Source organism: Nelumbo lutea, chromosome 1 (assembly GCF_056320005.1).
Source record: "Nelumbo lutea isolate HS-2025 chromosome 1, American lotus-T2T, whole genome shotgun sequence".
Taxonomy (NCBI): Eukaryota; Viridiplantae; Streptophyta; class Magnoliopsida; order Proteales; family Nelumbonaceae; genus Nelumbo; species Nelumbo lutea.
The window spans coordinates 76873677-76889018 of NC_142684.1; the positions used below are offsets into that span (position 1 = coordinate 76873677).

A 15342-nucleotide genomic window follows, 5' to 3' on the forward strand; every position below is an offset into this window, starting at 1 on the left:
GTATTCATTAATGACTATAACCGTTTCTCTTGGGTGCATTTACTTACTCATAAATCTCAAGCTATTGATGCCTTTTTATAGTTCAAGACACTTGTTGAGAATTAGTTCTCTTCCACCATTAAGGCCTTCCAAAGTGATTAGGGTGGGGAATTTTGCATTTTCACTAAACACTTAAGTGAGTTTGGCATCCAACATTGTCTTTCATGTCCTCACACTCATCAACAAAATGGGTGTGTTGAACAGAAGCACAAGCACCTAGTCGAGACAGCTCTTGCATTACTAGGCCATGCATCTCTTCCCCTCCAATTTTGGGATGATGCGGCTATCCAAATCACCACCTTTCTCATCAATCGTCTTCCCTCACCAGTAACCCATCATATTTCTCCCTTTGAGAGGCTTCTTGTCTCGGCTCCAGACTATTCCCTTACGAAAGTCTTTGGTTGTTGTTGCTATCCTCTCCTCTGTCCTTACAATAAGCATAAATTGGATTATCGTTCCCAACCATTCATTTTCCTTGGCTACAACCCACATCATAGAGGGTATAAGCGCTATCATACACCCTTTAACCACTTGTTTATTTCTCGCCATGTCATCTTTGATGAAATAGTGTTTCCCTATGCTCTCCCTCCTTCCTCTTCACCTCCTGCACGATCCACTGATACTTGTGTTGCTATTCTGCTCAAACCTCTACCTCCTCTTACATCTGATTTTGGTTCAGATACTAATGGCTCTCATGAGTGTTTGTAGGAGTTTGTTGCTCTGTCACAGGATACCACAGCTGATGTTTCTCCCACCTATCCCCTTCCTTTAGGTACTACTTCGGCTGCTAGCTCTCCATCGTCATCTGATATAGAATATTCACCACCACCGCCACGTGGCATGCGTTCCATTCAGGAACTTTTAGATCGTATTGCACCTGTTCCGCCTCCACTGCATTCTCACATGGTTGTTTGCTCCAACCAGCATGCACTTTCCACTCATCATCCCCTACCTAGTGCATTACTTGCTGAACACACTACTACCCTCTCTGAACCCAGTTGTTTCTCTGAAGCTAATAGATCTGCTGAATGGCGTGATGCCATGTCCACAGAATTTAACGCTTTGTTGCACAATGGTACATGGTCATTAGTACCTCCACCCTCTCATGTAACATTGTTGGGTGAAAATGGGTCTATGAAGTTAAAAAGAAAGTTGATAGGGCTGCAAGTCGGGCCGGGTTAGGTCGGGTTGAGGCCAACCCTAGCCCAACCCTAAGTTCTAAACCCCAACCCTAACCCTAACCCAAACCCGACCTTCAACCCATCCAACCCAACCCTAACCCTAACCTTAACTAAATTCCTTCAACCCTAACCCAACCCAACTCAACCCGAAGTCAATTTCGGGTTGGGTTGGGCCCAACCCTACCCAACCTTCTTACCATCCATTAAGACCTCATAGAATTTCTCGATTTTAGATCTTAACTCAACTTTCACTACATATATTAATCATATGTTTCATTAGTATTTGTTTGTTGACATTTTTTTTTGTTTTTTTTAGTACAAAATTTAGAAAAACAAGTGTTAAAATAACTATGTAATGGGGGCTATACAAATATCATGCATCTAAACAAATCAATTATATATAACATATATTTATATATGTTATAATTATATGGGTTTGGAAGAAAAGGAAAGGTAACCTCTTCCATATTCTAATTATATGGGTTCATAAAATGTCATGATGACTTACCCACAACTTTTGCTTGATTTTCCACACATCAACGAATCACACTATATACGGAAAAAGCTTCTTACTTCATGCAGCTACTACAAATGCTTGATGGCCAAAGAAAAATGCTTAAATTTTAGGGGAGGGGGGCGTTCACAAATTTGTTTTTGAAACTGAAACAAAAAACATGTGAGCTTCTAGTTTTGGAAATATGTTTTTATCTGATTATTTAATATCAATTTCCATAAATCATTATAATTTCTGCACTTGTGTTTTTTTTTTGTTTTAAGAACCATTGTTATGATGGTTTAAAAAGCATATATATTTTTTTTTCAAAATCAAGGTTTAAAATTTTGATAAATAAGTGTTGTATCTTTTGTGTTCTCATACACCTATTTACAGGTGTTTTGGGACCCGTCTCTTTTTTAATAAAAAATATGCCTAATTACTTTTCCAAAAAAATAAATTTTGAAAAAGAACTAAAATAAATACATAAAATTGTGTGTATCTAAATAATGATATTCCTCTATCAATATAAGGGATGTATGATACTTTGAACCATGTTTAAAACTGATTTAGCACGATTTGGCTGCTCCCAGCTGGAGGTGATCTGGCTTCTAGATGAATGGCGGACTGAACCTGCAAGGATATCAGAGAACCCCGAGATGCTAACCCGGTGAGGTTGCTCTGATGCTTAAGTTAGTAGGCTAGTAGCGAGCTAAAATTGCTTGAAAGTAGAGAGCTTGAGCGCGCTACAACTAGCAGAGCAGCCTGCGGAAAAAGGCTAACGCGCTACTCTGGCTCGCTTCTGAAAGCGGAGCTCGCTGCTTTTCACCGTAGCTTGCTGCTCGCTCGCTGTCTACTAAACGAGCCTTCACTGCCCGTCCAACCCCTATCTTTAATCTTGAGTAAAGTGAGCAGGAAATCACGCATACCTTGCACTCCTAGGGAGTGGAGCCTTTATATAATGGAGTCCTCGCGGGTTTTGCGGAGTAGTTTCGAAATCCTCGTCACGATGAGATCCGTTTCCGCGATAATGGGAGATAGTGCTGCTAATGGATAGGGTTTATCGAGTCCGCCCGAATCGGTCGGGGGAGATAAGGCTAACTGTTACGCGGTGTGATCCCGTAAAGTCTAGGAACCATCGGAGGGATTTTCGGGATCCTCATAGTGGCACGTCGGTATCCCCGAGCTGACGCCTTTAAGTCCCGAACTAGACTAAGTGTCGAAGTGCCTTGGCATTGAAATGTTATTGTTGCGATCTGGTACCGAGGCAATCTCATTTCGGGGTGACCCTGTCTCAAGGTCATTTTAGCCCAAGACTGTTATGTTGCAGGCTGGTCATGCTGAGCTATCATCTGTTAGTCAAATAGTGTCCACGTGTCCCCCTATTACGAGATAGGGCCAAATCACCGTTCATAAAAAACAAAACCAATATATTACCTTTCTAAAACAAAAATAGAATTGATAAAAGTATTTTTTTTATTTATTGATATTACGATTTCAAAAATAAACAAAAACAAAAACATTCATAGTCTAAAACACCTCTGAGTTGTAATACAGGGAGGATAAAGGATATCTCTCCTTTAGGTAAGAGCTATCGCTGTTCTCCAATGATATAACTTGGTGGTTGGGATTGGGATTGTAAAACCACCATCGCATTTCAATTTTCTACGAGGTAGGGCTGCAACTTTCGAACTCAGGAGTGGGCCTAATCAAAACATAGGTTGAGGCCTTGTGTAGCCTAAACCCTACTCAACCCTATATATCTAGATATGTATATTGTATGCCTATGTAGATATATATTATATTGTATGTTTATATATGTATTTTTGTCAATATCGTTTGTACATATTTTTAATTTATTTTACTCTTGAATTAGATCACAAAGCTCAATAAATGGTGAGTACTCAAAACATGTATACTCAAACCTATCCACACTTTAAGTAAGCCCTGATTAGACTTGGAAAGGTAAAAACTATTGATCAACCCAATTCCAAGGTTTCGATGTTAGGTTAAACCTGTCTTGACCTGAATCCAACTAAACCCGCTCAAAATTGGACCCCAATTAGTAATCGAAGTGGAAAGAGCCAAACAAGAAACAAGACAAAATTATATTGTAGTACTAGTATCCGTGTCGAAAAAATTCAGTGGTTGAAGTCTGGGCAACAACAAACGCGTCGATAGATTCCTTAACTCAATTCTGGGGCGGGGCATGGAGAAGTAGAAAATTGAAAAACTCGACACCGTTGCATTACAGGTACGTCCATTGAACCTCAACCAATCAACGTGTCGATGACCCTTCTTCCACATTTCAAACATGCAAGCTACCATACCCTCTTACATATACTCGCAATGAGATCCACCTCTCCACTATCAGCTACTTCTCATTCCAAGTCTCAATACCCATTCCTTCGAAACAGCATCGATCAGAAACGGGAATGGCGAGACTCGTTTTCATGGCAATCTTCCTAGTGGGGTTAGTGGCCATGGCTGAGGCCACCATCTACCGGACCACCATCACCACTACTGTCATACAAGATGGTGACAAAAGCCAAAGCCAAAGCCAAAGCCACTCTGATGAGTGCCGGAAAGAGATACAGAAGCACCAGTTGAACGAGTGTCGGCAATTGATGAGGTCATGGCAGATGGGGCTCCTCATGAGGGGCAGCCAGAAGGATGATACACAGGGATGCTGTGAAGAGCTGCAGAATGTAAGGGACGAGTGCACCTGTGAGGCGATCCAGTGGACGGTTCAACAGCAGCAGCAGCAAAGTCAATTACAGGGAGAGGAGATGGAGAGATTAATGAAGAAGGCGAAGCAGCTTCCTTCCATGTGTGACTTGTCACAGACCTGTCACTTCAGCGAGAGCAGCGACTAGAGAAGAAGGGGCAGTGGCCTCTACGACAACGAGGGAATAACAATAAAATGCACGTACCCTACTAGCTGCTCTCTCCCTTCGATAGAAAGGCTCTTACACACACAATCGTGTGTGGGTTTGGTTAATTTGCTTGTTTTTTTGTTTAGTAGTAGGCGAGAAAATAGAGGTAGCCTGTGTTTTGCTCTGGCCTCGGGGGTTTTTATAATAAAACGTGGGTGCAGTTTTTATGATTTCATCTCTCTCTCTCTCTCTCTGTGACCAACGTTTTCAAATTTTTTGATCTTCCGAGAAACAATATCTAAATGTGTGGTGGTTACTTATAAGTCATAACATACGGTAACAATCCCCGGCATGTGAGTTGTGTTTAATTTATCAACCACGGGCTTAAAAATATGATCTACATTGAATATCTACAGTTTCTTTAGTGACTGGATTTTTCCCATCATATCTTCTAAATCCCCCGATAGAGATTAGAGAAGCCGGGTGCCTACTTTCAAGCAAAATATGATCCACACTAAGTGAACAATTAGGACGTATATTTACATCTACAGTTTGGTGGAATGTTTTGGCCACAAAGTGTATATAATTAGTCTAGGTGGAAGGATTGTAGCTCCCTGGATCCATTTCTACAGTTGTGGTGTACATCTCCTGTTTTAGATTCTCTCTGGATCCATGTCGGCGTCACCTCTGCCGCACTGAAATTTTACAAGCGTTAGGAGTGGCAGTGATAAACCCAATTGATTGAATGTGCACCATGTTTTTCTCTTACTGTTACGGCATCATTGCATATTGAATAATATGATCAATGCAAAACAGCTTATGTGGCAGCAAAATTCGATGTTTTCTCAGAAAACAATCCGACAAGAGGTATACAAAAATCGAAATCCCGAAGACGAAAACGAACCACTTACTATACAACTCGAGTCCAGAGCTCAAGGGCCACAAAACAACAAAACATGCACCAGGGAGAGACCTCCAAAAGAAGAAAAAGCAAACAGACCCTCAATTTAACGGCCCAAGCAAACAAACAGACCCTGAATGAATTTAACAGTCCAAGCTCCTCTGATGAGCTGAGTCAATCTCTCAACTGAGGCTCTTGCTCCGCAGAGAAGGATACCCCCAGAAGCTTCCCGCTCTACACAATCTTCTTTCTCTTGCGAGTCCATCCCAGCCTCCCCCACCAAGACCTCCTCCGGGTTGACGACTGTGTACGGGGAGTAAGGCGTCATGGGCTTTACCATTGAAGCGGATAAGTCCCGCCCATCATAGGGTTAATGGATGTAATTGGGTTGACCCATAGAAATCAACCCACGCCCCAACTCGAAAAAACATTCGCTCCCACCCGCCCTCCTGCGAAGAGCAGGAATCTCTTAAATTTTGAAACGACCGCTGAATGCTGGGCTGCGAAGAACATCTCTGGTTTCTCCAACACCTGGTCCTCCATTGAAACCATCTCCATCGTCGCGCTTGTCGAAGACTACATCGCAACATCCTTCCTTCCTTCCGCTATGAGCGGACTCTGATGCTGCAACATCGTCCCCCGGTGTCGGCAGCCCCTATTCGGCTTCTGTTGAGGCTCAGTGAGTGTAATAGTGAGTTCAGTAAGTATTAGTATCACAATAGCAGCCATGGCCCTGTATTCGGCTTCTGTTGAGGAGCAGGAAATCATGTGTTGCTTCTTTGTTTTCTAAGAAAGAAGCGAGTCTCCAAATAGGGTGAGATATCTCGTGGTAGAACGATGGGTAAGATGACAGCTGGCCCAATCTAAGTTACAAAAACCAAGCAACTGAATGGTGCTCGTGGCAGAGAAGAAGATGCCAGCTAAGATGGTGCCTTTGATGTAACGGACAACTCGGATGTTCTTGGTGAGGATCATGCATGAACTGGCTTAGGTAATTAGTGGCGAAACAAATATTTGGGCAAGTTGCTGTCAGATATACAAGGCAACATACAAGATGGCGAAATTGTGCCGGATCAGAGCATGGAGGGCTGGAATCATCAACAAAGTGATTTTGTTGTTCCATTGGAATTAAACATGGTTTGCAATCTTGAAGTCCTGCACCATGCACAATGTCTAGAGCATATTTGTGCTAACTAAGGAAAATGCTAGATGTAGAACGAGTGACTTCAAAGCCTAAGAAGAACTGTAACAACCCAAGATCTTAAATGCCAAATTGTTCATCAATGTACTTCTTGAGAAATGTGATTCGAACCTAGTCATCAACAGTGATGATGGCATCATCCACATACACAAGTACAACCACAAATGAGGAGTTGGAGTAGGCATTAAAAAGGGAATAATCATTGGAAAATTGTTGGAACCCCAAAGATGTAAGAGCATGAGTGAATTTTGCAAATCACATACGGAAAGCTTGCTTAAGACCGTATAAAGATTTCTGATGTTTGCAAATATATGTTGAATCTAGAGTATCAAAACCTTGTGGAATTATCATGTAGACCTCTTCATAGAGGTGTCCATGAAGGAAGGCATTATTGACATCTAATTGGTGAAGGTCCCAACCTTTGATGGCAGCTATAGTAAGGAGGCAACGAATAGTAAATAATTTTGCAACTAGAGCAAAAGTGTCATGGTAGCCAAGGCCTTCAATTTGTGTATAACCTTTTGCAACAAGTCGCGTTTTAAAGCACTCAATGGAACCATCTACCTTGTATTTAATTTACCAATTTGGAACCAATGGGATGCTTGCCTGGGGGTAGGGGTACAATTGCCCAAGTATTATTTCTTTCAAGAGAAGAAATTTCATCTACCATAACTTGTTGATAACGGGAATCTCGGGCAGCTTGTGCATAGGTTTTGGGTTCAACTGCTAATGTAGCATGGTTGGATTGTGAAAGTGAAGAGTGTAATTGGTAAATGTAATCATTGAGGTCGGCAAGGATGGTGGTTTGGTGATGGGGTCGTTGGGAATGAGTAATGGATGGAATTGAAATAGTAACTGTGGCGGGTTTGGCCATTAGAAGGGGCAAATGTATGTGGATAATCACAATCATGAGAGGGAACGGAGGAAGAGGAACCACTATTGATGATTTGGGCTTAGTTACAAGTGATGGACCATCATGAAAGGGAAACTGATCTTCATAGAATACAATGTCTCAGCTTGTGAAGATGCGTCGGATTTCAAGGCTGTAAATCTAATAGCCTTTTTGGCCATGTGAGTAGCCCACAAATATACAAGGTTCAGCCTGTGCAGCAAATTTGTCCAAGGGTCGGGGAATGACTTGAGCATAGCATAGGCAACCGAATGCCTTCAAATGGACATAAGATGGTTGCTGATGAAATAACACTTCATATGGAGAAACATTTAATAGTAAGGATGTGGGCAGGAAATTGATTATATGGACTGTAGTGAATAAGCACTCCCCTAAAAGGGAAATAGGTAAAGAAGCTTGGAAATGCAAGGCCTGAGCCATTTCTAATATGTGATGATGCTTTCTTTTTGCTACCCCATTTTGCTGAGTCATTGCAACACATGGGGTCTGTTGTAACATACCTTGATCCATACAAAATTGTTGAACAGGTCCAGAGAGAAATTCAGACCCATTGTCTGAACGTATTTGCTTATCAGAAGTGTTGAATTGGTGAGCAACCATAGTACAAAAAGACATAAGATAAGTGCCATCCTCGGATTTATTTTCTTAACAAGTAAACCCACAATAGTAAGAAAATACCATGCACCAGAATGTAAGTAGCAGTGAATTAAAAGCAAAAGGAGAATTACTACAGGTAGTACTAATAGGAAAGTGAATACGAGCTTGTTTTGCTCTATGACAAGTATCACAACATTTATCTAAGTTAAAAGTAGATATTCTAGGGATGAATTCCATGCGGGCTCGAAAGGCGTGGCCTAAGCGTTTTATGCCAAATATCAGAACTGATGGAGGCAATAGAGAGAGTAATAGCCGTTGGGGATGTAATGGAGTGGAAAAAGAAGTGGTACAGACCATGGAAAAGTTCACCCATCCTAATCACAGTTTTGGAGCTTGGGTCCTAAAGAGTACAAGAAGAGGCAAAAAAGGTAGCCACACAGTTCAGTTGTTGAGTTGTTTTACTAACAAATAGGAGATTGCAATGAAAGATAGGCACAAACAGAACATCATGAAGAATGTAAGAGTTAATTGCAATAGAACCTTGGAGAGAAGCATGGGTAACAGAACCATTTGTTAGTCGAATGGGGGTATGAACAGGTTTAGAATGATAGAAAAAAGAGGGAGATGATATCATGTGGTTAGATGCACCGCTATCCATAATTCATTCGACAGAGGGTGAGGAGTGCTTACCAGCAATGACGTTCGCAGCAAAGTCAGATGACTTTCGACTTAACAAGGAAATGAGTTATGAATATTGGTGCATGGTAAGACCTACTATTGGAGATATTTTATCCATGGATGCAGCAAATATGTCATCAACAGATGCATAGGAGGCTAATCGATCAGTGTTGGAAGAATTGGCTTGTTGTGCTGAAACTTTGTTAGCTCAACAACGGTTCCAATTGGAAGGATAGCCTATAAGAGCATAGCACCGGTCATTGGTATGGCTTGTGCACTTTTAGTGGTCACATTTGAATCTTGATTGGGGATTACCATTCTTGGAAGTATTTGCTGCTAGAGATGCTGCTTCAGGTTGCAGTATACGGAGAGAAACCACCAATTAATGTCGCTCTTCTTGTGTGATAAGGGCGTAAGCCTTACTCAGTGAGGAAAGAGGCTCAGATCCGAGAATTCTGGACTGAATAGCATTAAAGGACTCGTTGAGTCCCATGAGAAACTGATGTAGTTTCTCCTTTTCACACTCCGTTGGAAAGGCTTTGGCTACTCCACAGGTACACTCCGGATATTCTACAAGAGAGCTGAGTTCATCCCATAGAGTCCACAATTTGGTGAAGTATGTTGTCATCGATGATTCACCTTGTTGGAGAAGGGCAAGGTCTCGCTTAAGTTGATGGGTATGTTGAATATTACCTTGAGAAAACCATTCTTGGAGCTCTTTCCAAATGTCAGCAGTAGATTTGATGAAGGTCAGATTGTCTTATATCTCTCTATTCAGTGAATTGAAAATCCATGCAACTACCATGGAGTTGCACTTAATCCAAGCATTCAGATCAGGACCATTGGAAGTCGGACATGGTAAAGATCCATTAACAAAGATGAATTTATTCTTCACCCTCAGAGCATTAGTCATGCCCCGTTGCCACATCGGGAAATTGTCTCCGATGAGTTGGCATGATACAAGAATAGTTCCTGGACTATCAGATGGATGCAAGAAGTATGGAAAGCTTACCGCATTCTCCATTTCTGATCTGGCGATTACAGTCTAGATCTTTAATGAAGAAAAGACCAAATAGCGGCAAGAAGGAGAAATAGGAGCAGTTCTAGTGCAGATCTGAACTCTGCCAAGAGCAAAAGACAAGAAGAAATAGAGCAGAGCAAGAGGGGATGGAACTCTGACACAAGATTTCAGAGCAATCCTACAATGGAAAAGTATCTATGATGAGATAAAATGACAAGGTGTGCGATGAAGAAAAGAGGAAAATAGCAAAGAAATAAGAATTGTTGTGATGAGGTAATGGCTCTGATACCATGACAAGTATCACGGAGAAGAAAGAATTCTTGAATCTTGAATATATTAATTTTACAATACATGCGATATATATAGGCATGGGTTTACATCCGTTGTAACAGAGTTGTACACATGGCAAGTGGGACAAGTATTGTAACTAATCTTGTTATTCCAACAATCTTTGCTCGCAATCAAGTTTTGGAAGGTCCGGTTTATTGAACAGAGGCGGAGAAATCGAACTTAGGTTTGACTCCCATTTTCTGCATACCAAGGTTCGACTAAAGACTGGGGGCTCCAGGTCTTCAATGGCAACCTTCAAGAGATACCTGGTACCATCCACTTCTAGCTCAACACACATGGGAATGTCGTGGACCACCTTGCTCTAGGCTAGATTATCTGGGTCCGTAGCAATGAAGCCACCCATTGCATCTGCTATCTCCTTGAAGAACGCTAGACAATAGACAGAGAGGGGAATGCCAAATACCCTGATCCACCACTTACTATAACCTCTTCTCTGCCTTTCCGAAGAACACCCTTCCTAAGTCTAGCGAGATAGGGTGAACCACATCCCATTAAAGGTTTGAATTCGGGAGTGGAAAGCACTACAAACTTCTTCGTTGGAGGAAAAAATTAGAAGCCATTTACTCCCCTCAAGCCTTCGCACAGTCGGATTACACCTATTCCTCCATTAGAGAGAAATCCACCGTTCAATCTCTTCCTTTGAGGGATAAATAGCTAAAAACCTTAGGGCTAGGAAACTTCAGAGGAAAGATTCACGGTCCCGAACTCCAACCTCAACGACAACAACTTTGATCACACCTCCAACCACACCATGCTAAACCTGCTTCCAAACAAAAAATAAGCACCATTTTCCAAACGGTGCTTTGTTCCACTGATGCCAAATATCTAAATGACAGTATCACACTCCCATCTCTCTCTAGTTGGGAATTTAATTTCCCAAACCATTTCTTGGGTTCGTTTCTTATGAGGTGGGCCCACTCACTTTGAGAAAGGACAAAAAGGAAGGAAAAGTAGGGTTAATAAAAGGCCTTTATTCTCTCATCCCATAATAAATTCATTCGTTATGTGCCTTATGGGCTCTTAAGGCTAGAGTTTTCTTGGAAGGGATCAAGAAGAATCTATTGTGAAGGGCAATTAGTGAAATAGATGGGCAAAGCTAAAAAGTTATACATAGCCCTAGACTTGACTATGGTACTATACTAGGTGTTTGACTGGGTTGTTTTTGATATGTCAACCAATGAAATCCATTAAGGGTCAAATATCTAGTATGCTAGAGCAGTTTAAGAATTCACCTAAGTGAGTGATTATAGTAATAGGATCGGTCCCTTTGTCGAACAAAGTGAATATCAACTTTTACACTCTCTCTGATGGAAATCTCAATTATCGATAGCGGATTTCACCTGTATTTGAAATCTAATTTTGCAAAATGTATTTATATGTTATATACTACTATTTTATGAAAAATTTTTGCAAAATATTTTAATCTCGGGATCCATTTAAGTAGAGAGTGTGGCACTGCACTTTATAGATAGGGGAGATGTCTTTAAGTGTTTTGATCATTATGGGCCAAGAGGTTAAGTGTAAGATACCATCACAGGGCTAGTTACTTAATGGGCTTTGTCTTACATTAGTCCATTTCCTTGGGTTTTAATAGGGTGTCTGAATCCAATGATCATTTATGTGTAAATGTTGGGCCCAATTTGAACTAATGCTGATTGGGTCAAGGGTTCACTACCCTAAGCAGTGAATTCGGCCTAGCCTCTTTCAGAGGTTGATTCGAACCCATGTGGGTTTATGTGAGATCATTGTAGGATCCCACTCCATACAATATCAAACCTAAAGTGGCCATGCAATACCTTAGGTCATGAGCCTTTGAAGTAGATGGACCTAAGACCCATAATTAATAAGATTAAGCAAGTTGTAATTGTCATGTGCTCTAAATCGAATCTATGTTTGGTAATGGGTATGGAGCACCCATCCTCTTAAGAGAATAAGGCATATCTCTTAATAGAGTCCAAATCCAAATCAGATGTAGATAATCCCCTAGTTTGATTAAGAGGATGCCCAATAAGGAGATAAAAGAAGAAGAGGATAAACTAGACTAGAACACCTCTCTTTCTCTTGTTCTCTCCTCTTCTCTGTCTCCCAAGAAACCTTATCACCACTTAAGATTTCAGGAATTGATTTTTTATTAGTTTTTCTTCTACTTTTTACAAGAAAAACATTGAAGGAAATCAATCTCACTTGCCTCATTCGATACAAATAAGTTGGATCACAATTTTGCTAAAAACAGTGTAGAATGTTACTGAACTAGCTTCACCTACACATTACACCATCTTCAATGGATGCTAGTTTTATGTCTGATTTGGGTGTGAACTTCCACCTTGGGATTTGTGCTTTTAGTATCCGTATCAGGTGTAATTTCCCTTTTCCTTTTTGATTTGGTTTCAAATTTGGTCCACTTCAGTTTTCAAATTCATTAGGAAATCAGTTCCCACAAGGGTTGAAAAAATTTTGAAATTTTAGCCAACCATCTAGCATGATTCAGGCATCCATATGATGGATTTTAAACCCTTCCAACAAACGCGACTGCAACTATTAACAAAAGGATCTTTACCAACAAAATTTCAAATTGTGTGCATAGTGGCATGGAATGTTAGAGGAATAGGAAGTCTAAAGCTGCATTGTCACCTTTTTGCCCTAATAAAGCTCCATCAAGCTGATATTTGTTTCTTTTGTTGGAAACTTGAGTTAACCCCATTAGCGGAGAAAAAATTATTAGAAAATTTAAATTTGGCCATTATCATGTTGTAAACCCAATGGGCTATGTAGGTGGATTATGGCTTCTCCACAATGATAATATTTTGCTAGATATTATAACAACAAATGATCATCTATTCCATGCAACCATTATAGAAAAAGGTTTGAGCACCCAATGGAGCTCCACTTTCGTGTATGCTCCTCAAAACTGAGTGGAGCAGCCACAAATGTGGCAATGGATCACAAATACAAGTAATCAGATCCATATCCATGGCCAATGGAGCCTAATTGGGGATTTCAATGCATATAGAAGGAAATAAGATAAGAATGGGGAAGTTTTAACCATACCCAAATGTGAGCGTCGGAAAATGGCTCACTTGCCACTTGGGCTCTAAATGGAATCGTCACCCATCAGATTAGGAACCGGAGGTGATAGAACCTCCGGGTAGGTTTCGGATGGGAGAGGGAAGGGGTTAGACACCCCTCTCCTGGGTCCAATAAGTGGAGCCCACATGGTATCGCCAACAAACACAATCACAAAAGCATAATTGTTTAACCAATCAAAACATACTAATGTCAAAGAAAAATAAAGCATAAGAACAAATAAAAAAACTTATTTTATTTTTATTCATCTTTTATACCAACTCTATTGCTGATTTCCAATTTATTTTTATTCTTTATTATTATTTTTTACCATTTTTTCTTGGTGCATTATTCACTCAGCATTTCCTATCCTCATTGCTACCGGAAATATCCCTGTATAACCCTGTACATCGGAGCAGTTAAATCAGTCATCTTCTCCATCTAGGGTATATTGAGGCCAAAAACAAAATCATTTCAGTGTCTCTCATTACAACTCCAAGAGGCTAAACCAGGTAGCTATTCAGTTCAAACAATCATATTCATGAATGGCACACCTGCTTCATAAGCAAATCATCTTGGCCTTAAAACAAGTTAACAAGTATCAATTAAATAAATCGGTAGAGAGAGGACCAATATATTTAGATCTAAAACTCATCAACATCCCATTCGAACAATTCAGAGAAGATTAAAAGAAAGAATAAAACAAAACAGGTAGCAGATTACGATTAACACTAAATAAGAAAATTGGTAACTAAAAATCAAGGAAATGCATAAATCCAACGGGACTGGCTAGATCTCCAGAGTTTTAACAGAATCAATTCAGTAGGGAGAATCGTTGCCAGTCCAAATAATCATCCTAACATCCATCATTCCATGCCAAAATAAAAAATAAAAAAGAAACCGGGATGATGAAAAGTCGGGGAGAGAGATTTAACAAGTTGAACTCACATGAATTGGATTTCGGCCTAAATTTGCTACTGCAACAGGAGGGATTCGATTGAGCTTGAAAGACGCAGGTTGAGGGGCGTGACCACTAGAATATCGGAAAGGAGACTATATTTTAGACATGAATTTGGCATAGGGCTGTGAGGAATACCGGTTTGAAAAGATGACGATCGTTGTTGATTCTACTCTGTTGATGAGGAAGACGCCGGACAAGGGGCCAGAAATCTGAGAAGAAATGAGAACTCCTCGCCGTGAGATCTTTTCAAGATTATGAATAGAATGAGGAAAATCTCGCATCTGTGATGAAGAAAACAGGGGATTCAGTTCTGGAAAGGATTCGAAGTAGGGAGTGAAGGGGGCCTTCGGTGCTCTTTTTCAGTTTGGAGTTGAGAAGAAGGGGTTATGAGCGGATTTCGGATGGTCTGAGAGGAGAGAGAGAGAGAGCAAATGAGAGTTGTAGCGGCGGTGACAAAACGGAAAAAAAAAAAAAAAAAAAAAAAAAAAAACAGAAAATGGGGTCAAGAGGGGAAGAAGAAAGAGAAGCAGAAGAAGAGGGAAAAGGAACAGAATAGAGTGAAGAGATGGGAGAGAAGAGGAGAGGCCGGAGGGAGGTTGGTTGCTCCCGTTGTTCGGGTGTCGCTTGTTGGGGGTTGCCGCAAGTGTCTATCGCGAGGAAGGGGATGGGCTACAGTGACCCCCGAATGTTTATGGATTAGGGCGAAGGTATTTTCGTCATTTGAGTAATTTAGGGGGGTATTTTGGAAATTTTAAAAAAAGGGTCAAATTGGGTTCAAGGATTGAACTGGGGTTTTAGTCCAATGGTGGGTGGTTTATGGGTCAAAAATTGACGAGTTGAGATGAATCTGATGGTTGAGAAGGGTTTTGATGTGAGAGGGCTAATGAGATTGGCCGAAACGGAATCTTTTTGGATGAAGAGGCAAACGGGGGTAGTTTTGAATAAAATTTCATGGGGTGGGGTTTTTGGATATTCTGGATTGATTGGCAGGGTCAGATTGGCCCGAATGGATCTAGATTAGGCATATCTGGAAAGGGTTCGATTTAGTTGATTTGAGGGCTCAAAATGGA

General features: G+C 40.8%; 1 protein-coding gene across 1 annotated transcript; it reads left to right on the forward strand.

Moving 5' to 3' along the window:
• The first annotated feature begins 4148 nt into the window (after positions 1-4148).
• Positions 4149-4589, forward strand: LOC148875490 (2S seed storage albumin protein-like). The gene has a single exon (XM_088964660.1). The coding sequence runs from the start codon at positions 4149-4151 to the stop codon at positions 4587-4589; it is 441 nt and encodes a 146-aa protein (XP_088820786.1).
• Positions 4590-15342: the final 10753 nt, after the last annotated feature.